Raw genomic sequence first — 13,153 nt, forward strand, 5'->3', positions numbered from 1 at the left:
AGGCCCACGAGTGCATCCAAAATGTCCGTATTTGTTCAGATTCCCAGCAATAAACACTCCATAGAACGGGTATAAAAAATCTTTGCAGAAATATTAAGAAAAAATAATAATAACACAACAAAAAGGACTGAAATATTCTGCTAATATTAAGAAGTCTATACACAGTAAACACAGAATTATGATTCACCTACATCCATAGCTATTAATAACAGTGCTGAATATAGCATAATCTTCCGCATCACCCACCTCTCAGTTATTGAAGGGGGTCTTGCATGTATGTAATGTTAATATGCACGTAAGGTGAAAACCTCAGCAAGCGTGTAATTACCATAAGTCAGCAGGGATTTTTTTTATTATGACTTGATGCATAGTTACCAGACCATAACATATACAAATAATAATTTCATTACTTTGTCCCTTGCAGTAATTACAGTGCCTGTTCATTTCATGACTTACACAAACGGCCCTGACAAAGCCTCAGGTGAGGTTGGATCCTCAGTTTATCACTTGCTTCTTTATGTCAACACAATATTTTAAATCGTGAATAGTTCTGGGTTGAACAAAAATTATATAATGCTGTGAAGATAGGAAGCAAAGCGGTTACAGCCCATGGGTGTGATGGAGACGCTGGCGCTGAGGGCACAGTGATTTACAGTGTCAGCAGAGCTTCACTGTGGATTATCTGAACACCTGAGTAAACTGAAACAGGGGAACTTGTTACCATGGGCAAAACAAAACAAAGCTTAAGAAGACAGTAGCTCTTGTCCAAGCTATGCAGGTCTGTAGTGAAAATGGGAACATATGTGCTATTTTCCAAAAACGAGAGTATGTACTGAGATTTTTCTCAGTGGGCCCAATCTGAATATTTCAGATTTTGCCCCAGTGAAAACGCACTTTTACATGCTACTGTATGTTCTGCAGTCATTGATGTGCTGGTGTGAAGCTTCAGACATCCAAACTTTGTGTGTTGCGGCCTCAGAAAATGAAACCAGGAAAATAACAAGACAATTTGAACATTTTCCAAAAGACAATAATTAGTTTGGTTACAAAACAGTCTCCCAATAATGCAGAACAGAGCCTAAGAGAAAAGGACTGAGTGAACATTAGAGGACCAGAATATTTTATCCAATCCAAGTCCTCTTGGGTTTCTGACAGAATTTTGCAGCTACCAACAGCTAATAGAAGACAGAATCCCACAGTGGAGGGTGTGATGAGGACAAACATAATCCCCTTTGTACTGTGCACTACAAAGGAAGCAAACAATTGAGACTGCAGTCACTGTAATTTATCTTAATGAAGCCAACTGCCACTCTAAGACAAAGAGCTGAAAAGTGTGTGGATTGATGGACTGCTGCATAACATTATCAGGCCTGTTACTGTCTCAGCTGACATAAACACAGGGTAGAGCTCTAACAGAGACAAACACAGCCATCTATGCAGCACTTTCAAGGTAGACTAACATTTTATGTTACTCAGAAGTTACTCAGCACACGGCAAGGTTGATCAAACCTCATTTTTGAGCCGTCTTCATTACCAGAGGAGAGTGACAACGTGACGATTCATTTAAAACCAAACATGCCATTCATAAATCTACCAGACATTTATTTTTTAGAATAATATATTAGAATAAGAATTGCTGTTATTCTATATTTGTATATTTAGTTATATTCTATTCTATTATATCATAATATATATTATATAACTACATACTTAGTTACATGTTTTAACAATTGCTACTATTCTATGTTTATATACCTAGTTATATATTTAGTTTAAACAATATTTTTAAGAACATTATTTTCTCTTAGTTTATTCTCATCCTTATTCTTCTATATTGTATATATTTTATGTTTATGTGTATGTTTAACCTGTTGCTGCAACAAAAGTATTTCCCAAATTGGGATCAACAAAGTAAAAGTCTGAGTTAAATTTCTGGACAGCTTTTCTCAAGAGGTCTTGACAATTTTAAGGGGCATTTTGAAGACCTACGGACGACTTTGTCCATTTACACCCTGTGTGAAAATGGACTTTACTGCTTAAAGACTTAAATTGCTTGGATTAGTTAAACAATACAAGCCTCTCTGGGTTACAATTTCATACATACACAATAATCTGTGTTAAATATTACAATTTATGATGCTGACATCTTAAATATAAGGCCGATAAGAGAACAACAGAACAAGGCTGGCAATTTATTGACTACAACATTCCAGCGGCACGGACAGCTGTCTAGTTGGCAGACAGGATGGATGCAGATTCAGACAAGACAATCAGATGAAATAAAAAAAAAAATCAGTATGTAATTATGGAAATTCTTTAAAGACAACTGAGCGACATAAACAAAGTTTAGCACTCCCCAGACTGCAAGTAAAGATTTGTAAACATGCAAGGGAAGATTTGTAAAAGCAAAACAAGTTTTGGGGGATTTTGTGGAGATACTACAAATTAGGCAATGAAATAAGACAGAGCAGATTAACACTTGTCAAGTGATGGCATTGGCAACGAGGGAGAGGTCGAAAACAGGAAACAGATTGCAAAATCTCACCAATGCAAAAATGCTTTTATTTATCCAACATTTAAACAGATTATATCTTGATAATACCCTGTGGTTGAAATGTGGGATAAATAACATCATTTCCACATGGAAACTGTGACTCATCTTTTTCTTTGTTTATGACACTAAAAACCCAATTTCCATGTCTCTATTGAACTCACATATTCATTCAGGTTTTGATTTTTAACACAAAAGTGTGCACAATAAAAGGAAATAGAAAAAGGTGTTGCATTATTTTTCTCTTTACTCAAAAAGTTGCTCAACTCTAAATGACTTTTTGAGAGTGGATGTGGAGTAAATGACTAACAGTCACTTGATTCATTGTCTATTGATTTGTCATGTTTATACACGTTGTTTGAATCTGTGGAGGGGGCACGTTGAAGCCAAAACGGAGTGAAGTTGCTCTTTAAGTTACATTCAACAGATTTTGTTACCTCTATAATACGATAATAAAACTAGCAATGCTGTCAAAACTGTCTGTTTGATCCCATTGCATGGTTGTATAAACTGTCAATTACCCATAACAAGCCTGTTTACATGAGAGCAATGCAGAGAAGAGCAGGGAAGAGACTGAAACAAATGATGCTTCCTGACCCACCACAATCAAAAGCAATTACAGTCAGGATTATGGTCCAGTACTCTATTAAAAATTCATTTCAGGATTGTATAAAAGTACTTATGTTCAACATTTCTGTGTGCATTTCTGTCATGTATCTAATATGTGCTTGCTAATGGAATCACTGTGTCATCAAAAGGTTAGTGTTGTGCTGAGAACACACATGGTGCTGACATCAAATGAACAGCAGGGGTTGTTTCATGGTCTCAACACTTCATACCCCAGTCTGAGACCAGACGAGAAAATAGAGCCTCGCCTGAACGAGTGGAATCAATCACACAGTCCACACTGGGATGAGGAGGAGCTTTAGACACACATCAGCAATGAGAGAGTATCTGCTGTCATTAATGAATTTAGATTAGTTGTTGGTGTTTCGGTGTCAAGCAGTGAGCCTACTTACTCTCGCTCCTTCTCAGTGAGTCTGTCAGTGATGGTATCCTTGATTGAGGAGCGTGAACCCTTGTGGATCACCGGATACCTAAGAGGGACCTGCAGGAAGCACGAGATCATCAGGACCAGGTGCGATGTGTAACCCAGGGCAACTGCCACGCTCCCATCGTCCTTTGCTGCAGGACACACAAAGTAAAAAAAGAGGTTCCAGTAATCACACATTGTGTTGAGCAAACAAGAAATGCTGTAATGTTAATCCATCAATGAGCTTTTAAGGTGATCCACATCAACACAGCAAAGCCTCTTAGACTATGATCTGATGCAAATTTAATTCAAATCAGCAGCATTTGAATCACCCAAAAGTCAGTAGTTTATCACATCAAGAACTTCAAAGCATACAGTCAGCAATGTTTGCTTTGTTTGGAATGTACTTTCATTACATCGAAAAACAAATAGTGTTTACGGTACATAAACAATGTCCACATCTTGTAAATCCAACCAAAAATGTGTAAACATCCAACCAAAGATATCTTGGCAGCCAAGTATGCACAGGAAGAAGAGCAGTTGCCTTCATGTGGGAAAGCGTTTTGAAAGTAATACAAAATGTGGCACAGCACACATCGCACCACACCACCGAACCCTGGCTGCAGTGGGATACCCGATTTCTTTCAGATATGTGCTTGAGAAGCAAAAGCATCATGGATAACGATCCCCTCTGTGCCCAAATAACTTAGAGGATGGAAAACTGGATGCCTTTGAGAACATTTCTGACACAGCGAACCATCTCACTTTAAGTACGAGAAATGGTTTCAAGACAACACGCTAAGTGGTTTCACATTCTCTAACAGCAGCAGGACACTGCTCGAGGCAAAGACTGAAGATCACCGTGGTTTTTATCGTCATGCTCTGAAATAATAGACTATGACAACAGTGAGTGGTAGAATCCTTGGCTCATGTTGCCTGTTTTTCAACGTAACACAGACACCCAGCTTTGTATCATTATTCTTCCTGTATGTTTTTGTGCATAGCAACAAAAGCACCTGGAGTAAACAGCTTCCTGGCCTCTGGTGCTTTTGGGTGATGCTACATGCTAACAGGAATATCAGGTCAACTGGAGGACATGCAACTATAAGCGCCACCTTAGGGTGCAAGTGGAGACTGCTGATATCTTGTCAGGCTGCGCTGACAAGGAGAGCTTAGTTAAATGTTAAGTGGTGAAGGGCCTCAGTAGAGTACCACCCTGTTCCACTTTGACCCCCAGTAGGATTAGGACTCCCATCTAACCCTGACCCTGGTCTCTAATGTGGAACATCCGCCCCTGTAGGCCTGTCTAAACTGACTCTGACACCCATCCAGACAGTTCTAGACTTGATCAGGCAGACCTCACACAAATGAGAGCAGGGGTCAGCAATTGGGTAAAATGGAGGGGTAAAACGCATGCTTCTCCATCCTTTTGTCTATATGTTGTACTGGGCGTTGCAAGATGTCTAATGGTCACTGCGGTTATGTTAGAGGGTGAATGTTAAAGGCTACCTTGATTGCATGACTTCTCTTCACAAACCACAAGCCACCCGACCGTGAGGAAGGGCACACAGGAGAAGGTAGTTAGCAGTCAATGCATTAGGATGCTCTCTGTTAGGCCTTTTATCCTCTGCCACAGCACATGCTCAATTGTTTACTCACTGCTAGGTGTCCACCTATGCAGGACTGGGAGGCAGAAGCAGACACAGGCCTCCGCCTTATGGGAGCAAGTGATTGCTGCAAACACAAATGGGCTGGCTGTGACCACTGTGCACTTCACAGTGCTCTTAAAAGATGTTAACAGGTGGAGGGTGACAGCAGGGAGCGGAGGAGAGTGGGAGCGGTATTTCTGAATTATGGATTCAGAGGCCTGCTGGGTGTCACCAGCTGTGGAGAAGAGGAGCTGGAGGATGCTGAGCAGACAGTAGCCGGTGTGTTCTCAGTGTGAGACAAATGCTGCAGACCTAAGCTAGCCATTCATTTCCACTCAATCTGAGGACTCCTCAGTTCGTCTGAGATATTCAGAGGTCATGAAGTCATCGAGTTTCCCTTGCTGTGACAGCAAGTCCCATTTATCAGGACACATGCAGCATGACCCTTACTCTAACCCTGGACACCAACATGATAACAAGGGCTTTGTCGCTGAAACTGCCTGCTGACAAAACTTTTTTTTCAACCTTCTGTTCTTTAATACCGTGTCTTTGATATTAAACCACGTGGTTTCTGTGGCCGTGTCTCACTGGGATGGTAAACCAGATACAAAAGCATTTTGTGACAAGACTCTGTAAGACTGTGGTGGTGCTGAACAACTCCTCTATCGACAGCCAACAAGACATCAGAAAGGCAACAGAAGAATGCAAACCAACCGAGTTCTGTCTGCCTTCTCTGTCTGGCCCACATGCCTTTTTCCTTTCTTCTTTCTTATCTCCCTCTTAATTTTTTAGCAACTCAGCATGGAGCCTTCTCCTCCTGTTTGTTGGCACTGTGCATTATAGCAACACTTGCTGTGTTGTGTTATTATTCTATGTTTTATCATTATTATGTTATTAATTAAATCTGTGTCTCTCTTTATTGCACAGATAAGAAATGAATTTATATTCAGTTGATTTTAACCAGCAAAGAGGAGGGAGAAGAGAAGGCTGCATACTGATCTTAGGACCATGATGGAAGTAAGTGTTTTCACTTTAACATGCTACCCTTTGGGTTTTGGTTTTTTTTTTCTGTCTAGTGATCCATAAATAAATTTAGTCAATCAATCCATCAATCAATATCAAGAGGAGAAAAAAAAGAATAAAACAAATCAAAATACAACCACGAAAATACACTCAGGAGGGTTTGTGCATGTGTGTCATTTAATTTGAATTCAAAGACTTTGCTGCAGGAAAGTGATTAAACTGGTGCTTAATCATTGCTAACTCACGTCACACACAGCATCTGAGGCCAGACATGTATCTATGTGTGTATGTGGGGATTTTGACCGTACAGAACTCACCAGAGTTGAGCAGAATGTTGACCTTTTCTAGCTGGTAGAGCTATCAACTCCTTATTGACAATACAATTATGTCATTATATCTTTTATGCATTAAAAGGACATACTGGTAATTATAAAATCTAAGAATGTATGCATGTTAAAAAGGGTTACACTTTGGTTCAGTCATGTCAAATTGCCACCCACCGTAGCCAAACATATGATATCACAGATAATGCATCCATGAGATCATCAGCCATCAAATTGTAAAATGTTAAATTGCTTCGCCTCACCAAACATCTACATATAATCATACGCATTAAAGCTAAGGCAAAACATTTGTTCAGCATGCCTCACCACAGCTTATCCTCCCCTAACCCTGAAACACACAGGCAGGCAAGTAATAAATTACCTTGAAAATCTTCAGAGTTTGGCAGCTTCACTCCGCAGATGACATAATCTGACTGATTAGCCTGTGGATTTAAATAAGAGGTTTCATATCAAAGACAATGATCAGGCAGCAGAAACAGACCCAGACAAGATGAAACGGTGCGCGGGATGGAACACTTGCTTCTCCACTGGCAGATGCATTTGTTTTAAATGATTCCATCGCTGTCTAGCCGTGTCAGCATTTAAAATATTTAGCTTGCACGCCAAATGTTTTAAAAAACAGACTGTAATATATATCAGAAATGCATATTAATCAGAAAGGTGACAACTTTGGATGATCTCTGAAAACACTGCAGTGGAGATAACATTCAGAAACAAAGAGAACTGTTGCACACAGCTATTTGCACCATTTCTGCTTTATCAAAGACTTTCTTTGCAGCTGTCTGTCAAAAACGTGTTATGCAGCAGTGTACCACCGGGGCCAACTCACCACATCAATGGGGTAAATGTAGGAAAGCTCAGAGAGGAGCTGACGACAGCGGAAGGTGAGCTGGGCGTTGGATTTGAGGAACTGCTCTCTGGGGACACAAAACCAGACACGAGGACGACACAATTAGTAACCGGCTGGCAGAAAGATAATTAAAGTTGGTGAAGAAAGAAAAGAGTGATGACAAACACAGAGGAGAGCTTATTCATGCAGCATAATGACATGTGAGCGCAGGTTAATGTCGCTCTAAGCTGAAGCTGCCCTTCTCTTGGCCTTGTATGGATGAGAGATAGGAGACTCGTCAGTGAGCAATCTGCAATTTAACTGAAAAAAAAATCTGTCTTTTTACAGCCATAATAGGACACGTGCTGTTAGTTGTACGGGGTCTATCAACCCCAGCTTGCCCCATTATCAGAGCAGGCTGGAAGACATTCTGAATTCTGACCTATAAAAACTGGAGAACAAAAACCTGGTCTGGGTATTTGCCTGCAGCTACAAGTATCGGGTTTGACCTAAGTAAGGTATCGCTGTGTGCGAGTGCTGTTTTTTTATTATTATTTTATATTCCTTTTACAAATGTGAAATACCATCATGGACTGAAATACTGCACAAGTTCAGAGTTTCATCCAAGTTATACTTCCAACAGCCATATGATATCACTGAGGAACCAATGTGGTGAGTGCAGGTGATTTAAAGGCTGTGGCTGTGCTGGAGAGTAAAGGCTGATTTATACAGAATATAAGACATATGCATGTGAAAGAACTCCATTTATTGATAACATCTAATACATCTCTGCAGCTAAAAGAAGCCCTTCCACTTAAAAGAGTAAATATAACATGACTCTAGAGGATATGTACAGTTATCCCTGTGGCTGCTTATGTGGGTGTCCGCTACAGTACTTGCTACACTTACGGGTAATAGTCCATCATTTCACCCAGATGAAAAGGGATTTTGGGGGAACCAGTTATTGAATGTGATGCACCCTCCTACCCATGCACTATGCTTGTCACTTGAATTTCCTATTTGACTTTTCCTGTGGTTTGCAGCCTCTTCTCATTTCCCTTTCCAAGTGTGCAGCTGCTTTGTACAAGTGAGAGAAGAGAACAGACTGGTGTCTAATGATGGTTTGATCTGAAATTACTCATCTGTCCAGCAGGCTCTGACTCACCTAATTGGTTGAGGCCAAGGTGCAAGCCTTTCACAAACCCTTTCTTCAAAGATGAAAACTCGTGTTTCACTGCCCTTTTTAATGCATATTCATAAACAAAATATTTTGTGATAATCTACATTTAGAATATACTTAAATTTAAGAATTATCAGCAACAACTGGAGATGTCCTGAGCGATGCTTTTCAACTTTAATTTTCCGAGATAAGCTGTTCGACAGCAGCAGTGAAATATTAAACAGGAATGGGGAAAAGCTGAAGAAAAAAAGCATGCATGCTCAATATAACCTTTCCTTAGCTAAAAGTTCAAAAAGAAATTAAATAAAAAGAGACATTTCCAAGAGAAAACATCAAAGACACAGATATTTCCAAGCAATGGATGTTAGGCAGATGTACAAGTGTCGGTGTTAATTTCCTGTTTGCTGGGACTCTTGGCCCGTACCGGCTTCCTGGGGCTCTGGTTTACCCTCTGTGACTGCCAGGTACTTCTCAGACAAACAAAGCTGTATCCAGGGTCAGCACCAGCCACACACGCCTCCCCGCAGGCCAAGGCAAACACATGCCAAAAGGCTTTTTAGCACAATGTGCAAACTCTGTGTTGAAGACGTATAAATAGGCAGCGCCAGCCGCAAAAACATCCCCTTGTTTTGAGAAATCATGGTAGGAGGCAGGGAGACGGGTGTAGTCTCATCACAATTCACATTGAGTCATATCATTCAGTGGGCTCTGGGTAATGTCTAGCTGACGGGGATAAACGCATCTAAAAAGTGTGTTTTCTGTGCAGATATAAAGCAATAGCTAATTACAGGTTCACACATACCTCTTGGCAGTGCATTCCTTCTGCAGCTTGGTTAAGGATTCTTTCTCCTCCTTTAGACTCTCATGCTGAGCGGAGAATGCTTCCTCTGGCAGAGACAGAAAGAAAAACGAGTAAATTATCAGGTGTGTGCTCTTCTGCTTGCTACATCTGAACAGCCAGGTGGGCTTGTGCTGGGTTGGCTTCCATCCACTGTTAAACTTAAGCAAGATCAAACAGCTCTTTTAATCAGAGCAGAACTATTTCCTTTTGACACCACATAAAACCAAACAACATATGTATTCAAATTACAGGATTTGTCAGACTGTGTAAATACAGAGCTGGGCAAATAAATAAAATCAGGCAGATAAGGGACAGTGATGATATGGCCTGTGGAAGTTGTGCAACTGCAATACTGGCAAGCTCACAATGCCTCAGTGTAGTCAGAAAGACGCTAAGCATAATTTAGGGTTTTGACAGCACATTACAACCCTATAACTCAATCTGAGTTCTCACATATGGTGAGATGGCAGTCAAATGCAACAGAAACATGACTTGTGGTTCCACACGAATTTAATAAAGAAGACTTTTGACTCGTTAATGCACATGAACACAAAAAACATGTCTATTAAAAAGAATTTGTGAGTTCATTTTCGACACTTTAATTTTGAACTGGGTTCTCTTTTGCAGCAATTATCAAATATGATCCCCATAATAAGCAGATATGCAGAAAAAGCCGGGATTCAGAGTAAGAAAACATGTTTGCTACACATTTCTCTCCTGCATCTTTCCCCCACACCGCAGAATAAACAGGAGAAAGTGTTGTGTATTTATAGAACGTTCAACCTTTGTTTGAAGTTGAAACTTTATGTTCCTTGTGATAATTATTAAAACATTTTGCAGATTGTTGCCCTAATTAAGAGCTCAAGGTTCTCAAAGGATTGTGGGGTGTAACAGCAGGACAGTGGCTGCTGTATCAGACCGTGGTGGTGAAGAGAGAGCAGAGCCGCAAAGCAAAGCCAGAAATCACATACTGAATGCTTTATGCTCAGACTGTGAACAGAAACATCTGTAATGAGGTTTCACCCCAAGTGTCACATCATAGCTCCTCTACAGCCAGATGAACCAAAAGAAGTAGCTGGGTCAAAAGATAAGGACGCTTTTCAGGTGCCGTTTAAAATGCCCTGACGACCAGATAGAATCCAGGCTTAACTGTGAGGGTTTAATGATCCTCCCAGGAAGGGCAGACGGAAGTTGGTGAGGACATTACAGGGGAAACGCACAGATTCCACACATCAAAGTCTGTTTCCAGGTGTTGGGGAATGTGGCTGCATAGGCCCCATGTGAAAAAAAGTTGCATATGGTCTATTGTGGCTCCAGATGGAGCTCCGCAAAGTCTGATCAGCTGCCTCAAGTGATGTCAGTGTCAGTTAAGGCTGAAGATGACAAGTTGGAAAAATGAAAAAAAAAAAAAAACTGGCTTTGGAGTCAGAAATAAGTGAGTTTATCAGACTCAGTGTCAGACTGTAGCTCGCTCCTCATGTAGCTAACTAGCATTACCAAAGCCAAGAGAAGCAAGATTCATTGTGGGTGATGTAGGTGCCACATTTTGAGGGTATCTGGTTCTGCTGCATCAATTTGGATCCTTTTCCGACAATGTTATAGGTGTCCAATGCTAAATCAGTGGAGTACTCTTCTGATTCTGCTTATCAACAACTTACTGATTCCTGACTTCTGTTGTATGCATATTATTTGAGAAAGTGCAATAAGATATTCTGTGATTCTTCAGCGTTTCCCCTCAGTGATGTTAGCGACTGATACATTTTCGTAATCAGTTTTATATATTGGAGTGTTACTCCAGCGGTGATCAACTGGTTCACAGGACCTGCTTTTTATCACATACTTCCACTCACATCCATGCTGCTCAAACTGGCATCACAAGGCTGGAAGAAGAGATAACTTAAAAGAGAGGGAGAAAATAAAGGTACTCAGAACTATCTCCACCAGATTACCGAGGAAGACCGATAGTATGAGACGAAGATCAGACAGGCCATCCCTCTGTTGTGAGTGATGACATGAAAACATATTTTAACACTGACTGCGTGGGCCTGTACTGCACTCCTGCTTTCATGCAGTGCCCAGCTCTGTCATATCTGTTCTATCTGTCCAACTTCTCATCTTTTCATCCCCCTAGCAGACTTCAGTTTGTATCATAGGATAGATGGGACAAATTAAAGCAAACACTGATACATTATCTTCCCAACTAAACATGAGTGGTGTGGGTGCAGGGTCGAAAATGTGGCCACAAAACTGTCCCATCTGCTGGTGAACTTGATAATTGAAAAATTACAACGTGGCAACAAATCAGTCAGGGAGCTTTTCTGATTTTGGACATGAGACAATGTACAGTGAGCTCCCTCTGGCAGCAGATGGCGGGCTTTGTGCTATTCTGAAAGAAATCAAGCAGCAAAACGGACAATCACTCTGCTGGTTTGAAGGTTTGTTGAGATTCACCTAACCTTACTGACCTCTGTCTAAGACCTGGAGTGTTCATGTACGGGCTGGTGTCTGGAACAGCAGTTTCTAAGGACACTAAAAGTGTCACGATCCATGTGGGGGTCAGTGTCACTCACAATTACACAAATACGAGGTTTGAGCATTCCACAACTTTCTGAGGCTTTTGTTGCTCCTGTCCCAACTTGTTTGAAATGTGTTGCTGCCAGCAAATTCAAAATAAGCACATATTTAAAGAAATCAATGAAGTTGATGAGGTAAAACATAAAATAAAGTTTAAAACTAAAAATAATCCCTCAGACTAGCTGAGTTTTAAACCAGCACTGCATGAAAAAATAGCTCTGACCGTGACATCCAGACAGAGTGGGATGTCTGGAGGCTTAACAAAAAAGAAGGAAAAAGGTAGAAAGATTACTACTTAGTCATTAAGCAGTGTGTTGGACTGCAGTACCTGTCAACTCATATCCTCAGTCAAGATGGCAGCCAACTGAAGGATGTTAAGCTGAGCTGCTGCTAAAGGAGCTTTAATGATGATAGCTTCAATATGAGACCTTTTCTCTGAGGTGACAAATACGTGCACACGCCATACCTTCACAAAACTGTGTTCCTCACACTTGAGAAACCCAACCACTGACATTTATTGGTCGGGAGCCCTGGCTGTGTTACAGAGCGTGAGAATAACTACTGTTACTAAGTACAATAAACGCCGTTCACAGACCTGATTTATGTCGTCTGCTCAAGGTGGAAGGAGGGAAATTAGACGGGAGGAAATTGTGACAAGAGTGTGACCCCAGCAAAACCAAACCCATTAATTCTAGGGGAAGGAAAGAAAGACTTTCATTTTAAATTCCCAGCTGTAAAGAAGGAAAAAAAACTATGCTCACGCTCATATGTCTTCTGTTATGAATTGTGTGAAAGACATGCAGTGGACTTAGCGTGAGTATGTGCGCATTAGCAGGAGAAGTGAAAAACAACAGCTTTACTCAAGTCTACACTTCTGCTATAATTTCACTGCCATTACTGTAAATCAGCGGGCACTGAACAGCTAGTCGTTAACCTGTCATCAGGAAGATACCGACTGCTGATGTTTTTCAGTGCTTATTATGCCAACGCTGCGCAAGATGGCAAAGAGGGAGCACGAAAACTTGGACAGTGATGAACACAGAATAGGCATCAGCAAGTCTGCAACAACATTCTAACAGTTACTTTAACAACGACGCACTTTAACAACCGACTTTCATCTCATCTTTAT

At 40.8% G+C, this 13,153-nt stretch overlaps 1 protein-coding gene across 2 annotated transcripts in view; it reads right to left on the bottom strand.

Moving 5' to 3' along the window:
• uvrag (UV radiation resistance associated gene) overlaps positions 1 to 13,153 on the bottom strand; it is a 79,803-nt gene that overhangs the window by 45,217 nt on the left and 21,433 nt on the right. For both annotated transcript variants that reach the window (XM_076751002.1, XM_076751004.1), the window contains exons 9-12: positions 9,412 to 9,496; positions 7,430 to 7,517; positions 6,962 to 7,022; positions 3,571 to 3,736 (exon numbers count right to left, since the gene is read on the bottom strand). In XM_076751002.1, coding sequence (XP_076607117.1) covers positions 3,571 to 3,736; positions 6,962 to 7,022; positions 7,430 to 7,517; positions 9,412 to 9,496 — 400 coding nt within the window. The remainder of the gene's footprint in view (positions 1 to 3,570; positions 3,737 to 6,961; positions 7,023 to 7,429; positions 7,518 to 9,411; positions 9,497 to 13,153) is intronic.

This window comes from Chaetodon auriga, chromosome 15 (genome assembly GCF_051107435.1).
Source record: "Chaetodon auriga isolate fChaAug3 chromosome 15, fChaAug3.hap1, whole genome shotgun sequence".
NCBI classification, from domain to species: Eukaryota; Metazoa; Chordata; class Actinopteri; order Chaetodontiformes; family Chaetodontidae; genus Chaetodon; species Chaetodon auriga.